The sequence below is a fragment of the Camarhynchus parvulus genome, chromosome 2 (genome assembly GCF_901933205.1).
Source record: "Camarhynchus parvulus chromosome 2, STF_HiC, whole genome shotgun sequence".
Lineage (NCBI taxonomy): Eukaryota > Metazoa > Chordata > Aves > Passeriformes > Thraupidae > Camarhynchus > Camarhynchus parvulus.
Genome location: NC_044572.1, coordinates 68,712,673 through 68,729,103, shown reverse-complemented (window position 1 = coordinate 68,729,103; position 16,431 = coordinate 68,712,673). Strand labels below are relative to the sequence as shown.

The following is a 16,431-nucleotide window of genomic DNA, read 5'->3' as shown; positions in this document are numbered from 1 at the left end:
AGAGCTTCTGCTTATACATGTCGTAGACAAGGCTTCAAGAATGGAATGCACAACTATGAAAGATCCTGGTGTGGATGGAATGGTGGGGGATTGTCTGGAGGGATTTCAAGCATGACTTATTGTTAGCCTCGCCTTCCCCACCAGCTCTTGTGGTCTTCACAGGGACGTGAGGACAGCGCAAGCTGAGTGGTCTGCATGCTGCTTGATCAAAGACAAAGGGACAGAGCTGGACAGCCCAATACTGATGGCATAGACAGGTCCAATCCTCTCTGCCAAAGCTGAAGTATGTCTGGCTTTTTGAAAGAGAGCAATTTTAATGGTAGGAAAAAAAAGAGCTTCAGGTAGGCTCTGAAACAACACTTACCACACAGGAGTGCTGCTTTGATTTTCCTGATGAAAAACAAAAGTCCAGATTGAGCTGCAATTGGAGAAAACAGTAGCAACCAGTAAAGGTATTTTGTTCATGATTATCTGTTCACTTGTGTTTGCATAATATGGGTCTTTGGTATACTCAGGTCTCAAATCCTGTCTGTGGTTGGAAGCCTCCCAGCCCTGAACCTTTGCCAACCACCTCTACTTCTCAAAGCAAGGTACAGTAAAAGTAGAATAAGGTTTACATGTATGATCAGGATGAGAGATGAATTTATTAAAACTCTTCAAGAGATTTCTCGTAAGGGGATTTAATGCAAGCCTGAAGTTATGAGTGAAGAGCTTTGGGCAATGGTTGCAAATTTCTCCCAGATGGCAGCTACAGTTGATCCCGTGGCCTGTTATCAAGAGGCACTTTTGTAACAAAATAGCAAGAGGTCCTTCTTTATATGACACAATACTGACTGTGAAATTGAACTGAAAAAATTGGAATGGGCTCAAGAAGTGACAAGACAGATTTGCTAAAGAAAAGTTTTTCAGGGCTATTAAGTACAAAAATCCTGTTTTGATTTAGGAATACCCTAATCTTTATGTAGATTTAGGAAATATGTGGGACTATGTTTACCTGCTGTTGACCATTCCCTAAGCTATAGAGGATAGATGTACTGGAGACAGGACTTTGGGCTAACCAAAGATCCTCTTTGACACAGGACAGGCAGATTTTTGGACATGTCTGAAGGGATTTTGGAGTTACATGGCTTCTTATGAAAAGATGCATAACAATTCTCCCAGTCGAGCTTGGTGTTGCTCATGACATTTTGGCACCAGTTACAGGTCAATTGGAAAGCTCTATACAGGTTGGTTGCAAATTTGGACTTTTATTAAGGTATATTTCAGCTGCATGGAATGTGCTGGAGTTCTCCTGGACAGAGCAGCCAGGGAAAAGCTAATTCACCTGGCAGGCCATGCTGGTGGTAGCCCAGCAAGCCTGTCCACCCTGCTTGGGTCTTTCAGCATCCCATGCAGGAACAGGCTGGGAGATGCTGCCAGAACTCACAGGTTCAAGTGAGGCATGTGGGCCCCTGGGGGGATGAACAGCACAGTCACCCGTGCCACTTGTGGTGCAGGTGCATGCTACTGTCCAGAAGGACACATTCCTTTGCTTGCCCACATCAAAAGGATGGATCCCTTCGTCTCTGTAGCATGTGGGGTTTTCTCTGATTGCAGAATAAGAAACTGGCTCTGCAGGTTTTTTTTTCATAAAAAACCTTTATTTTTTCATGCTCCCATTTACATCAGTGAAACTTGGAGATTTAAGACCTATATTTTTTTCTAGCTTTGAGCTCTGTGTTCATAGTGCAAATATGGCCACATTTAATCCATATTTCTACTCTGTCATATTATACAGCTGTTCACCAAGACAAACTTGTTATTTCAGTGAATGCCAATATATATTTATCTCTGCAGCCATAAAAATGTTATGCTTTTGTTTTCATATATGTAAAAGGTGATTTGCCAAATAATTACAGTTTTACTTGTAGATAATATTTTGATGTCTTATTCATGTTGTGTATTGATGGGCCCTTTGCTATTACTTTTATTGGATGATATTAAAAAAAAGTTGGCTTCTTCCTCCTTATTTTGTGTGGAGTTACTAAGTAAAGCAGGTACTGGAGTAAATGAAGCAAATGAAAAGTAGTTTTGACAGTGTTGATCAGGTCTCTGAAAAAGAAACCAAAGTTGAAATGTGAATAATTTAAAATAAGATGTTTTTCCCCCTTCCTGACTGAAAATCAGATTCTGGTTTTGTTCTCACTATAACTTTATTTTAATGAAAAAAAAAATCTAGTTCAATATTTAGTTTTTCCTGTATGTTTAGTCTGTAGAACTAATAGAGCAAGGAGAAAGCCTTATGCAAGCAGGGCCACCAGTCAAGCTTCTCTACCAGTCTGTACATATAAACACCTCAGAGTTCAGGTATGTTTTGAGCCTGATATGGGTGATCAACACTGTATGGTTATCATGCATCAGTGCAACTTGAACAGTAGTTGAGTTTACATGATAGAAAATGATGATAACATATCTATGCATTGATGGGCAGGAGGGAACCCCCAGGGCTCAGAGCTACACATGGTGATAAGAGTGTTTAGGTTGGAAGCTTATAAACCTTTAGACTTGTGACTGATATGGTGTCAGGCAGGGCTGCAGCAAGGCCTTCAGGAGACTGAGTTGTTTCCTCCTCCTTCCCCAGGCTCCCTCCAGTTGCTGCTGTGTTTGGCAGTTGATTGTCCTGAGAGGCAGCAGGGGTTGGCAGGGCTTGGACAAAGCTTCTATCTCTGCAGACATCCTGTGGGCAAGTTTTAGTTGGAACATGAATCCGTGACCCTCCAGACCTCAGGATTGTCTCCAAGGTCCTAGTTCTCATAGATTTTCCCCTTCTTTGTTAAAGATTGATGTGTCCTTGTCCATGAGTATCTGACTAACTCCTGCCTATCATGACTCTCCCTGAAGAATTAGTGAGTATTTTGAAGGCTTAAGTGGTTTTGTTCTGCCCATTAAGGGGATGTGCCCTTGCAAGACTTGGTCTGTCAGACATTCCAAGTGTTGCTCATTGATTTCACCTCCCACTGGAGTAAAAATTCTTCTGTCTATGGTAAGGATGGCGCTGCATGTACTTCTGGGTGGCATTGTATGAGGTGGAATTCTCTGTTCCATGCTGAGAACCTCAGAAGAATGGGATGCAGCCTGGCCCATGGTAAGCCCAGCACCCTGAAATCCCTGTGGTTCCTCCCAGCTCATCGCCATAAGGTTGTGGCCATAAGGCTCTTTTAAATAAGTTGAAGATCCAGGAAAACAGTTACTGTGCAAGTGATCATTCGGTCCAGCATCTTGAGAGCTCAGATTTGGCTGTTATAAGGCAAGTTTAAAGAAGTGTAGCAGAGAAATATGAAAATCTATAATAAATGATCAGGTGAAATTTACTTTTAGGATTTCTTGGCTTCATGCCAAAACAAGTCTCTTGCTCAAAACAGAGTTCAATGTCAGTGTTTGAGCCTTCTAATTTGAACACCTATTTGGCCTTTTAATAATGCAGGGGACACAAAAATACCCCTTCATGCCTCTAGTTGCTCAATTTGGCTGGGGTTTCCCTTTACCTTCTTTCCCAGACTATTTATAGAATGGCAATTAAGATTAATGTATAGCTGCTCATACTTAGTTCCTGGCTCATCTGGGTTTTGAGCCACTCCCAACAAGAGCTGAGTGACTGGGATATTTAATGTCCATGAGAACTCCTGCTGAAATCAGCTGGAGCCATCTGTCATGTAGGTAGATATGTGCCTATCTTGAAAACAAATGGACCTTTTTTACTTTTTTCACCATTGTGAAATGTAATTTTGAGGCTGGAGTCCAAATAGAACATACTTCTGAGTCAATCTATGGAAATGTTTTCTGTTTTTCTCAGTCTATTTATGTCATTGAATGGGAAATTTTCTGTTTTTCTCAGTCTATTTGTCATTGAATGGGAAATTTATCAAATTACTAGAACTGACCTCACTATGTGCATCCAATCCTAACCCAGCCCTTTTGAGGGGAAATATCCATACAACACAAGCATTTTACAATTGTTATGAAGTGATAAAATGGAGTGATTGGTGAGGTTTTCTTTACTGCCTGCAAGCTTTTGTGTCTAGGACGTGACTGATATGAGTAGAAATTGTGTAGGCATGGTCTGGGGGCTGCATGTGCCACTCAGAGGAACATACTCCAGTAATAAGTGCAAGACCCCAAAGTTCTTTCTGTGATGGAGATCCTGCGATAGTCCTGTGCTGCAATTTGAGTAGTGGTGGCTGATAGATCCAGGCTGTTGGCACAGTCCCTGATCGTAGGATGTTACTTGCTGGCCCTGTGTCAGGGGATATGGATGGATGGATGGTGCTCACGAAAGCAGCCAACCAAAATAAATTGAACTCAAGCAGTGTTCAATCCTGTTTTGCAAGCAATTAAATAAGAATGAATATGATGATATGGCTTTGTTAGCCCTCATCACATCTGGGAGACCTGTAGGCACCAACCTGTTAAGCCAGACTTCTTGTGCTGGTAAGGAAGAGCAGAACTGTGCCAAAGGGAAGGGTCCCACGGCTTAGATTATTATCTGAGTTAGATTCAAGTCTGGGTGCATGTGACTCCTCAGAAATTGCAAAACCTAATTTCTTAAGGATACTATGACAGAGTGTACAAGTCCACAAGAGCCCTGCTTTTCCATAGCAGTGTCCCTTGGATTAAAATGGATTCTGATAAAGTAACACAACTGTCTGTGTTCCTGATAAAGCTATCTACCAGAAGTACTCCAAATAAAAAAAAAGTCTTCATTTACAACAGGTTTCTATATATCCTGACACCAAGCTGGCTGAAAAGAAATTAAAGACTTTAGTTCTTCTATGTACATGTACATCTATAATACTATGACTTAAATATTTAAAACATTCATTCTTTTTCTGAGGTTTTTATTCTCACTTGGAGTAAACCTCCTGACTTCCACTGAGTCAGAGCCCTGAAAACAATTTTGCTTTTAGCTCCACAAGAGAACTTCCTTTCCACAACAACTAGCTATATTGGATGGTGCAGCAATCCTAGAGGAAGAGAAGAAGTGTGGTCCTTTAATTTAAATAGTTCACTACAGTGATATGTGCACTGAATTAAAATGTGCTAAAATAATGGTGTACACTGGTCTATTTTTAAAATGTATTTGCTTTGAGATGTTTATTGTAGGGGCTTTTTTTAATGTAATACATATAAATGTGAAAATAATTACTAATTGCTGATACCACACTGTGACCTGACTAAAAAGGCTTTTATGGCATCCTATAGTAAGACAGTAAACTACAGCTTTGCTTAATTAGCACAAGTACTAGCCCTAGAACTATATCCCATGCTCTTCTCTGTTATAGAGATTTACTCTTCCAACTAACAGGCCTTTGGCAGCACTGCAGTGTTCACAAACCTGTGGGTGACCTGACTTCTAGCTGCTTCAGCTGTTCCCTAGTTTGAGTCATCTCCACCCTGTAGGAAACCCGAGCGCAATTCCCCAATATTTAAATCAAGCTATGAAAATTTACACCTTTCACTTCTTTTTACACAGATGATCTCTTGGTCTTGAGGTTTCAGTTGGGCAAGGAACAAAAAAGTGTCTAACATAAATTTTCCTGATGCAAGCATTAATTAAAGTTTGGGTAATCTTACAGTCATTGCTCTCGTTGCTTGTAGTGGAGAGGAAGCTATTATAACAACAAGATGATAGTTGATTGTGTCAAGTCACCTGCTCAATTTGAACTTCTCATCTGTGGTGCTAGAAATAATAATGCAAAGAGGATATTCTCCCTTGCATCCACTGGAAACAGTATAGGATGGGGGATCCTAGCAAAGAATAAAACCAATCCTCTTTGTATGGAATAAAGAAATGGGGAGCAGTACCTAGCTCTTGTGGAACAGGAAAATTCTAACCTGAATTCTCCTTGGGAGCTCTGACAAATGTTTTATCTTGTTAGCTGTGGAAGACCCAAGAATTTCCTTGGGAAATGGCCCGAGCAGTGCTATACTGTGGTTTTGCTTTGGCCCAGGTCTCAGCAGTGACTTTGCTACAGCATGAGTGGGCTATGGTTTAGGAGCTCTGACCAGACAAAATACAGTTTATATGCTTTATCTTCCCAATTTAGGATCTGGAAGGACAGATGCTGTCTGTTAGAGACTGAGTCTTCTTAGCAGAGGATACTAAGGCATGAGAAAAATCTATGGCAAGTTCTGTCATTTTGTGCACACTGTTTTGTAGACTACATTTGAGGGCAAAATTGTTTCTGTTTCCTTAAGGATAGCTTTGGATAAGAGCAAGCAAGAAAAGGGGGCAGAGGGAAGTGAAAGGGGAAGGCTGTTTTTCTGACTGAACAAGGTTGTTGAAATGTTGCACTGAAGTGGTTTTTTTTGATGATTATTGCTGAGAAGGTTGAGTAACTGCAGTCTGTACTCTGTTGTCATATGTGAGTCTGGCTGTTTTGAATATAATTTATAACTTTGTCCTTTTTTAACCTGCTTCTTCTGGAGCTGTGGGGCATGGGAAGAGCCTGATATGGCTCCAGGTATTGTGACACAGAAAGCTATGCCTTTGCCATGTTCTTACAATTAGTCAGAAAGAGATGATCCAGAGAAGTTCAGAGAAACACAGAAATTACTTGGGGGCTTCCTGGACTGACTTACGAGGAAAGAATTGAGAAAGTTGCTGCTGTACATCTGTAGAGTTCTGCTAAATGATTAATGGGGAATGTGATGATAACATACAACTAATTGAGGCTTGTGTAAGCCAAAGTGAGGGGAATTACTCTGCTGTTGTATGAGGATGAGTACTGAGCACTTACCACTGCATTGAAGATGGCTCTGTGAAGTACCCAGAGCAGCAGCCCGTTACTTGCTGGTGAAAAAGAACTGCATTACACTCTTGTTTTAAGAACAATACTAAAAATCTGCTGTCACCTGGTTATGCAACTTAACTAGTCTCACAGAGAAAACTCTATCTTTGTAGGGTTTCTTCTTCATTGCTTAGGATGCTTTAAACATGGCTGCTAAATAATGCCTTGCTTCAGAAGTTATTAAAAATAAACTGAAAGAAACTGAACTGGAGGAAAAGTAACTGGGTGATTCCAGAAGATGTTCATGTCCACATTTTTTATGCATTCTTTTTGGAAATCTAGTGAAGCTATTTCTGTAGTAAAATCCTGTGATTTTAAACAGTAAATGCTGTGGAAAGAACTGAAATGGACTGTTTGGTGTCATATGTCTGGTTTGAAAGACCGTAGGCAATCTCTGAGATTTTACAGAAAATTGTCTTTTCAAAAATTCAAAATTGGCAACTTCTACTTGGAATGTTGAAATTCATCTGCCTGTTTGTAACAGCTACTGAATAAAGTAATAGGCCAGGAAAATGGAGTTCCAGGTTTCTGCTGAAATACTGAGATCTTTAAGATGGGTAACTTAAAGATCTGCCAAATAAAAAATGAATTTCACAGAAGTAATCCTGTTGAAGAGTCCTCCCAGTAAAGTATCCTGGGGTACCTCATGGACCCACAGAGTGCCTGTAGTTAGGCCCAATTTGGCTCAGGTATGTTATTCATTAACACTATTTCTCTACAGTGGACTAAAAATACTTTAGCAATATTAAGGATAAACAAGAAGGGTACTATTTATGTGAAGGGTTACTAGCTGACTGTCAGATGTTATTGGAATTATACTCCAGTACCAAATTATTACTTAAAATAACAACAGCAATTCAAACACAGCTAAAATAAACCCATTGGACCCTAAACCAGCTAAATTATACTTATTCAAACATTTATGAACACATACTGCACATAAACATGTGTTCCGTGAATAGTTATGATCAGGAAGCAACTACAGAGGAATTTGGAGAACTGGGTGTCAGCCTATTTTTCCTGTTTTTTCCCCTATTACATGTTTTTTTCTACCTTGTGGTCCTGGGTCCCACATTCTCTGCTCAAGACTTTGTACTGAGGACTAGAATTGTATTGCTCCATCTTGAATATTCTCTGCAATTAAGGAGGGCAAAGAACCCACAAAAACATTGCTTTTCCCCATAGCAGAGGAGGCTATTAGTGTGCCATGCTGCTTGAAAGAGCTCTGACATTTTGAAACAGGTCATAACAAAGAAAACAATAGCATGGTGCAAGAGCACAAAAGTGTAATGACTGTGTTCTCTCAATCCTTCCTCATACTCTCCCCCTCTGGCCCTGGAATAGAGGACAAAGGCCTAGCCCATCCAGATGTATGGAGGTAAAACTTCCTGAAGGCAACAGCAATGTTTACCTCCTATGCAGGGCTGGAGACCATGTGAATTAGTAGCTTTCTGAAGCTGTCAATAGATAACCTGAAAAATGATCATTAATACGTTTGCATGTTTAGAAGGGACTATGTGTTCTGTAGCCATTTGTCTGATTTTATGATAGGGTATTTGCACTCCATAGATGTCTTTTCTGAAGCTGGTTTTGAGACTTCTGAGAGTCAATGAAGACAATTTAGTCAAGAGGAAAATGTTTCCTCTTCAGGATGTAAATGAAAGATGGAACTGTATTCACACCATCATTAAGAGCTACTGTAGTGCTCAGCAAAATTGCAACAAACACTCTTGCCAAAATCACAACTTAGTGCCTCAAATTTGGCTGGAGGTGGATTTCAACTTTGTTTTTGTCTACTTCAGACTTAAAAGGCAAAAAGCCTGGCACAACAAAAGGACTGACTCTCTTGCCTCTTATTAAATGAAACACCTCCCCCAGCCCAGTGAAGAGTTGTGCAAAATGTGGACTTTGGTTAGAAGCACTACCCTTCTTTGCAGGGCTGTGGTTGTTCTTGCTCTTGTGTAGGAAGTTTCAGCTTGGGCTTCTTAAGGCACAATGTGAAAAATGAAGGCCCTGTGAATCTGAGTCCTTTGTATGTGCCTTTTCTGCAGTGGAATTTCTTTTTCTAAGAGTCTTCTGTTCCTGAAACATCCAGCACTTAAGAAATCTTGGAAAATGGTTTGGGGAAGAAAAAACTTGCAAATTCCCAAGACAAAATTCTATCCAACTTTTTTTTGGTCTTCTCAGCATCTAGTATGATACAAAGGGCAGCACTTTTTTCCTCAGAAGCCTTCATGAAAGATCTGTGTTAAACTGAGTTTTGTAGCCAGCACTGCTGTGCTGAGCTGGCTGTTGAATAAAATTGGTTTCAGTGGATTCCTTCCTGAGTAGCATTATGGATACTGACAGGATACTTATGCCATCTTATGCATGATTTGGAAGGTAAGCTGAAAGCAAATTTCAGGCTTCATCAGATCTGGATGGTGAAAATTTGGGTTAATTAATCTGATGGGAAAATAATAATCAAAAAGCTGTCCTGCTGGCATGCCTCCACTGAGATGAGGTACAAGAGTTAAACACTTTGCCTCCACTATAGAAGAGAATAGGCACAGTATTATTGTATTATCCTGCTGCATGGACTCTATGTAATATATGCAAGCTGTTATCTACAGATCACTTTTGCAAGCTTATTTCTTCTGGGATTTCATGTTTAGCAGACATTAATTCCTCAAGTGCACAAAATTCTGCATAAACATCTCCTTTACATTAATTTGGTCTTATTCCATTCAGGAGAAATTTAGGCAGTTCTGCTGCTCACCAGGCTAAAATATGAAGATATTTAGGAAAGTGGCTAGGACTAACATTATTCAGGCAACCATTTTAATCACTATCTGCCATAGCTGGGGCAAGATATGAAGAAGCTGCCCAAAATATTTGATGAAAATATTTTTCTTGTCAGGCACAATTTCTGCCCACCCCCCCCCCCCTCTTAAAGCAAGTTTAAACATTCAAAGCCTGAAAGAGATGATTCAGTTATAGGGGGGAAGTCTCAGGAACAAAATATATTTATTTGGAAAGCTAAATCTCTCCTCAAAAAAGTGCTTAAAACCAGAGCTCAATCTGAATCTGAATTCACATGCAATTCTGCTCGGGCTGGTGTTTCCATTGAAGAAACTGCAGTGGGGTTGGAGCAGCCAGCATGGGATATTTTCAGGTCCTCTCACACGGTGATAGACTTGTTTTGCTCCCTGTTCCTGTCAGGCTTTCTTTGCTATTGACCTGATTTTTGCCCGTGCAGTGTGTAAAAATCCCTCAAGAATCATCACAAATGGCACCCATCTAAGAAACATGCTCTGGGTGATGCAGACACTGGTAGGACTAAAAGGCCATGGCGCCAAAGTGTTGGCTCGCTGCTGATGTGTCAAATATCACAAGGCAAAAGGCTTTGTCTCTCTACTGTCACCCTGATTTATTAGACGTTAAAAAAGACAAAGTACCCAGACACACAAACATCGCTGTTTTGGGAAGGTCTGTGAAATGGTTAATGCGCTTGTTCCACACAAAAATGTAAAGTGTCGGTTCTCTGATTACCTGCTGCTGGAAAGTGTTTGGACAGGTGCTGTGTTTCACCAGCCGTCTGTCAGGGCTGACAGCTCGGATTTATGGCTGTGCACCGGGGCCGGCCGTTCCCCTCGGCCGGGTCCGCTCTGAGCGGCGGGCGGGGGCTGCGGGCCGGTCCCCGCGGCCGCTCCGCCCGCCCGGCGGGGCTGCTGCGGTGCCGCTGCCGTGTGCGCGGGGCCATGGCACCGGCACAGCGGCTTCTGTGAACACACACTGCGTATAAACGCACAAACCTGCCCGTGCGTTCATTCGCTCGGAAGGAATCAGCCGGCGTGCTCTGAGAAGTAGCGCGAATGGGACAATTCCCGCCCAAAGGTCAACAGGGGGAAATTCGTCTCTTGCCTCCTCTTAGGAGGATGATGCTCAAGCAGGAGGAGGCGGAGAAGACCCTCTCTACCGAAAGCCGCCCAGCCCCGCCGCCGAGCGGGCTCCGAAGGGCAGGCGATACCCGCCCCCTGCTCCCGTCGCCCCGCATCGGGGACCACTTTAAACCCTCATCTTGAGCGTCTGAGGAAATCCAAACAAGGACTAAGAAAAGACCGCGAGCACACAGATATCCCTGTTACTGTGCTGTTGACATACGTTTCTCGACATATCAAAAAACTGAATTTCGTAGAAGATAAATTCAGAATAGAATACTTGTTAACAAGGGATATATCGAACTCTGCGGGCTTTTTTTTTCTTTTTCTTCTTTTCTCATAAGTAAAAAGCTCAATGTCATCCTGTTAAGCATACTTTTACACACAATTCATCCCTATTCACACTTCAATATATCCGATTAAAATACACACTTGTGGCTATAACAACAAATTCCGCTTTCCATCACGATACTTCTAACGTACCCTGAAATATGACCTTTACAGATGGGCAAAAGCAAGAGATACTAGGAGTTGCGTGCTAACAGGTCATACGGACTCCTATAAAAAAGAGACGGTAAAATACAAGCCAGAGGAAAGAGCAGATTATGGAAGGGTAGATTAATATTTGCACAGAGCCTTGAAGGCAGAATGATGTCGAAATAGTGTGTGTGTATGTGTGCGTGCGCGTGTGTACATAAAAACCAATTCCTTCAAGGGCTGGATTACTTCATACATTAGTCACTAATCTCTCGCAATGTTCTGATGGATGTTATGGTCTGAGCTTAACGCACCGTGAAATCTGTTTGAGCTGTATTGAAACAAGTCGGTGTTTTCGGCCGCAGATTGTTCTGTTTAAAGCTTTCCTTTCACAACACACCTTTGCTATTTGGAATAATTTTTCGCGAGTAGGGCGGAAGATAGCCGCTGAATCTCGGCGCTGAGGGAAAAAGAGGTGGGAGAGAAACTCCAAGGTCTGAAATAGGCGTAATTAAACATTCTCCTTGACATCGTTTGTTTTAGGTAACCTGTGCTTACAGAGGACTTGAAGGGGAAAAAAGCCCGCCGATTTTCATACTGTTAAAAATATTAATTAAAACAAGCAACCAAACAAACGAACCCGAATGATCATTTCAGCCTATGTATAAACTCTTCGAGTTCGGGGACGACACTGATTTGTAATTTGTAATTCAGCAGCACAGGTAGTTAGCCGCTAACCTTTCCTTTTCCCGACTTAGCCTTTCTGAGGCTTTGCTGATCACTTCTGATAACACAAATCAGCCTTAACACAACGCCTGTCGGAAGAAGGCAACGCTTGCGAACTTTTTATTGCCAACAGATACTCCCCAGCTTTCAACCCGCTGAGGATTCGCCCGCTGTAAGTGCCACCGGGGATGTCTCCACCAGAAGTAACCGGAGCGACCGTAGTACCAGCGACCTTCCTGAAGCGAGTTTTCCTTAGACGGGGAGATGACAACAGGATTAACATGTCGCCTGCTGTCCTTCGTGCGAAAAATAACAAAAAAAACCAAAACAAAAACAAACCCCAAAACAAACAAACAAACAAAACCCCCCAAACCAACCAACCAACCAACCAAAAAAAGACCAACAACAACAAAAAAAAAAAAAAAAAAAAAAAAAAAAAAAAAAAAAAAAAACCAACAAAACAAAACGAGGGGAAGAAAAAAACCAGGCAGGCAGAAGGCTGATGTACAAGATTTTCACAGGCTGCCCCTGTGCCAGGCGGTTTGCCCGCAAATCTCTCCGCCTGCAAATCGCCAGCATTTCTGAGCCCCGGCGAGAAATTCTGATTTGACTCGAGGAATTGCAGAGGACTTTCATACCTGGTGGCAGCCCAAGAGGAGAATCTCTCATCTCCCGTGACTAAAATAAGGCGGGTCCATAGGTGGCACCTCTACCCGCCGGGAGGGATGGGGATGAAAGGGCTGGCAGCCCTGCTGCACCCGCGGCCCTAGCCAAGCTTCTCGGTCAAGGCTGTCCCACGACACGCTTCCCTCCCTCACGCCAGCACAGACAGCACGCTCTTCTCCTTATTACCTCCTTTATTTAGGGGGCAGCTTTTATTCCGGGGAAAGGAGAAAGGAAAACATGGTGGCCGAGCGTCAATAAAATCCACACGCACATATATTACGTACAAACACAAAAATAAAATACGAAAAAATTTACTCTTCTCTTTCCAGTAGCAATGGTCTTGGCCATAAACGTAGAACGCCAGCCAGTACAGGAGACAACGCCTGACATTTCCTTGAGCCCTTTCCCCTCTCCCACCCCCTCCAATAATTAATTTAAAAAGCTGCACTCTCTTTGTGTTAAAAACACTACTTTTATAAATAATTTAATATGCTCCCTTCCCAGGAAATGCCAGTTGCCGGACAGGAGAAAAGGTTTCTTTTGGCACAGTGATGCATTGCTTTGCAGTACAGACCTACGGCTCCTCAGCAGACCCCGGCCCCCTCCCCTACTCTCTCCCTGCTGTTCCCGGCCCCCTCCCTCCTCCCCGCCCTCCCAAGCGCACAGCGCATCCCCGAGCGGCCGCCACCGCGCCCCTCCGCGGGGCACCCCCGCCCTGCTGCCCCAGGCTTCGGTAGCAGGAGATGTGGGGACAAGAGAGGGATATAGAAAGGAGATGGCGAGGGACTGGCTTAAGTCAAGTAGTCTCAACGAACAGTAAGAAGCACTTGAGGCTCATGGCTATGTCCAAACCGACAGTTGTTTGATTTTTTTCTTCCCCTTTTTTTTTTTGGCTTAAGTTAAACCCACTGTCATTTCACTAAGGCACAGTCACTGAGGCTTTTGCTTGGAGGCTGTGGTCGCCTCTGGAGTTTAAAGTGCCGGATCCAGAGCCTCCTCCTTTCCCCCTCCACGCCTCCCCGGGCAGGTCCCTCGCAGGGGAGGAGGGGGGCTCCATTAAGCCAGCGGGGTCTCCACGGCGTACGGCTGGAACGAGGCCGAGCCCCCCGCCGCCGGCGGCAGCGGCCCGGCCAGCCGGAGGGGCGCGTACAGCGGGGAGCCGGGCGGCGGCCCCCGCCCGCCCTTGGGGAGCCCGCCGTGGAACAGCGGCGCCCGCGGCCGCTCCGCCAGCGGCGCCGCCTCCCCGGGGCCAACGCGGGCCGCCCGCCCCCAGCAGCAGCGGCGGCGGCGAGGGCTCTCCCAGCCCGTAGGCGCAGAGCTGCAGGAGGCCCCCGCCGTAGAGGGCGGCGGCGGGCGGGGGCTGCGCGGCAGGTGGGTAGGGCAGCAGCGGGTACGGGCCGGGCAGCAGGTGCGGGGGCGCGGGCGGCGCCGGCCACAGGAGGCGGCCGTGCGGGGTCGGCGGCGGCTGCGGGGCGGCGCGGGGTCCTGCCGGCCGCTGCAGGAGGCTCTCGATGGCGAAGGAGCTGGAGAACTTGGCACCGCCGCCGCCCGCCGGCCTCGCCCCGCCGCCCCCCGCCGCTGCCTCCTTGGCTCCCGGCGCGCAGTGACAGGGCGAGGAAGTGCAGCAGCACCGCGGGGAAGCGCCGGGGGACGTGGCGCCCGCTCCGGCCGCCTCCTGCGGCACTTGCGGCGGGACGCCGGCGGCGGGGCGGGCGGGCTGCGGCGGCGGGGCGGCGCGGCTGAGGCGCTTGCGGCGGCGGCGGAAGACGCCGTCGGCGAAGGTGTACTCGCTGCTGGGGTTCAGCATCCAGTAGTTGTCCTTGCCCCAGGGCCGCGCCGGGTCGCGCAGCACCTTGACGAAGCAGTCGTTGAGGGAGAGGTTGTGGCGCACCGAGTTGCGCCAGCCGGTGTAGGCGCCGCGGAAGAAGGGGAAGCGGCTCATCAGGTAGTCATTGATCTCGGCCAGGGTCAGGCGGCCGCCGGCCGAGTCGCGGATGGCCATGGCGATCAGCGCGATGTAGGAGTAGGGCGGTTTCGGGCGCCGCGTGTAGGGCTTCCCCTTGGCGTTCTCGGTAGGCGGCGGCGGCGGGGGCTGCGGCGTGGGGGGCGGCGGCGGGGGATGCCCCGGCCGCCCGGCCCCGCCGCCCGGGCTGTTGGCCGCGCAGTCACCGTCCGAGCCCAGCTCGCTCTCCGCCGGAGCCGGGGAGAGCGAGCCGCTGCCTTCCTGGTCGCTGCCGGTGCTCAGCTTGTCCTCATAGTGCTGCGAGAACACCTCCAGCTTCATGGCGGCGCCGCCGTCGGCCGCCCCGCACCCCGCGGCTCCGCTGGGCGGGCGCGACCCCCGCCCCTCGGCGCGGCCTCAAGGGAGGCGGGAGGCAGCCAGGCGACCCGGCGGCTTTCTGTCCCTTCGCCGGCTTGGACAGCTCCGCGGCGGCAGGAGCCCGCCTCAGCCCCGCTCGGTGCCCGGGTCGCTAGCAGGGGCCGGCCCCTTCGCGGCCGGTGGGCGCCCAGGACGGGCTGCGGTGCCCTGCCGCCTTCGGGACCGGGCGATTCCTCCGGGCTTCCACCTCCTTCTTCCCCACTGGGGTGCTCGCTCTCCTTTCGCCCCCTTTTTGTCCTTCTCGCTCTTTACTCTCGCTGCTCCATGGGGCCGAAGGAGAGGGGCGAGGAGGTCCCCGTGGAGCCGGTGCGAGTAGAGGGCAGGCGAGCGGGCGGCTGCCGGAGCCGGCACTTCTCCGTGTCCGCCCGCGCTCGGTGCTGCTCGGGGGCGCTGCCGCTGCTGCCGTTCGGCGCTCCCCGGGCGCGGGGAGAAGCTCTCGAGGGCCGTCGGGGATACTCCGCTCTCTCCGGCTTCGAGCCCTGTCAGTGCCGGGACGCCGGGCTGGCTCCTCGCTGCAAGGCGGGCAGCAGACGGGTTATTAGGGTTATTAGTGTTATTGTCATTATCTCTCCCTTCCCTGTGGTTGTGTGTCTCTCCACCACTTTCAGACCAGCCCATTATAACGCCGGCGAGAGGCGGAGCCAGGACTAAGATCTGAAAGGGTGGTGGGTGGAGAAGCAAGGTATCAAAGGTGGGTATGCCCTAATAAGCCGTATCAGAGCCATAATTAGCCAAGATGACAGCGAGGTCTTGTTGGAAAGTTATTTTACGAAACTTGTTTGTATTTTCTCCTGCCAGGTCCCTCCCCTTCCCGGGTATTTCGAACGAAGCCGCAGTTCGGCGCGAGTAAGCAGAGCCGGCCCGCCTCCCAGGTGTAAAATGCAGAATGACTTATAGGTGGCAGAGCTGAACCTGTTACGTGCAGTGATTTATTTTAATAGCGCTGTATAAAGCAACAAGTTGTAATATGACAGCTCAACAACCTGTTGGAAAATAATACATGGCTTTGCAGCTGTGAATTCCTAATGATTTATGTAGCCTGACAAAACAGTTTCAGTCCTGGTCTTCTCTTTCCTTCTGTCATAAGCACACCTGGTGCAGAGGTAGAATGGGAACAGGTAGGCAATGCTTTGGAGTTTTGCTGTGAGAGAGTTAGACAAAGCCTTAACCTCAGTTTTACATGTGCTGCTGTTTCTGTAGTAGCGTTGCTTAAGCTCTTCTGGATGGTGAGTTTGTAACCTCTCTCTTACAACTACCACTCTCTAGTAAAATCTTTTATTGTGTAAGTTTTGGGTTTGGGTTTTTTAATGGTAACTTTTAACATTTTTTAAATCGCTGCAAATCTGTGAATTTCCCATGAAACTTGGGACAATGTATTCTGCAATTTTACCTAGACACTCTTCTTTTAAAAAAAATTAGTCATCCTTTTTGGGTT

At 46.5% G+C, this 16,431-nt stretch overlaps 1 protein-coding gene across 1 annotated transcript; it reads right to left on the bottom strand.

Annotated features, from left to right (window-relative positions):
* Positions 1-13,515: 13,515 nt before the first annotated feature.
* On the bottom strand, positions 13,516-14,979 carry FOXQ1 (forkhead box Q1). The gene is given in 2 exon segments (XM_030971583.1): positions 13,516-13,871; positions 13,873-14,979. Coding segments are annotated over 2 exon segments (1,227 nt in total). The 5' UTR covers positions 14,901-14,979; the 3' UTR covers positions 13,516-13,672.
* Between the last annotated feature and the right edge of the window lie 1,452 nt (positions 14,980-16,431).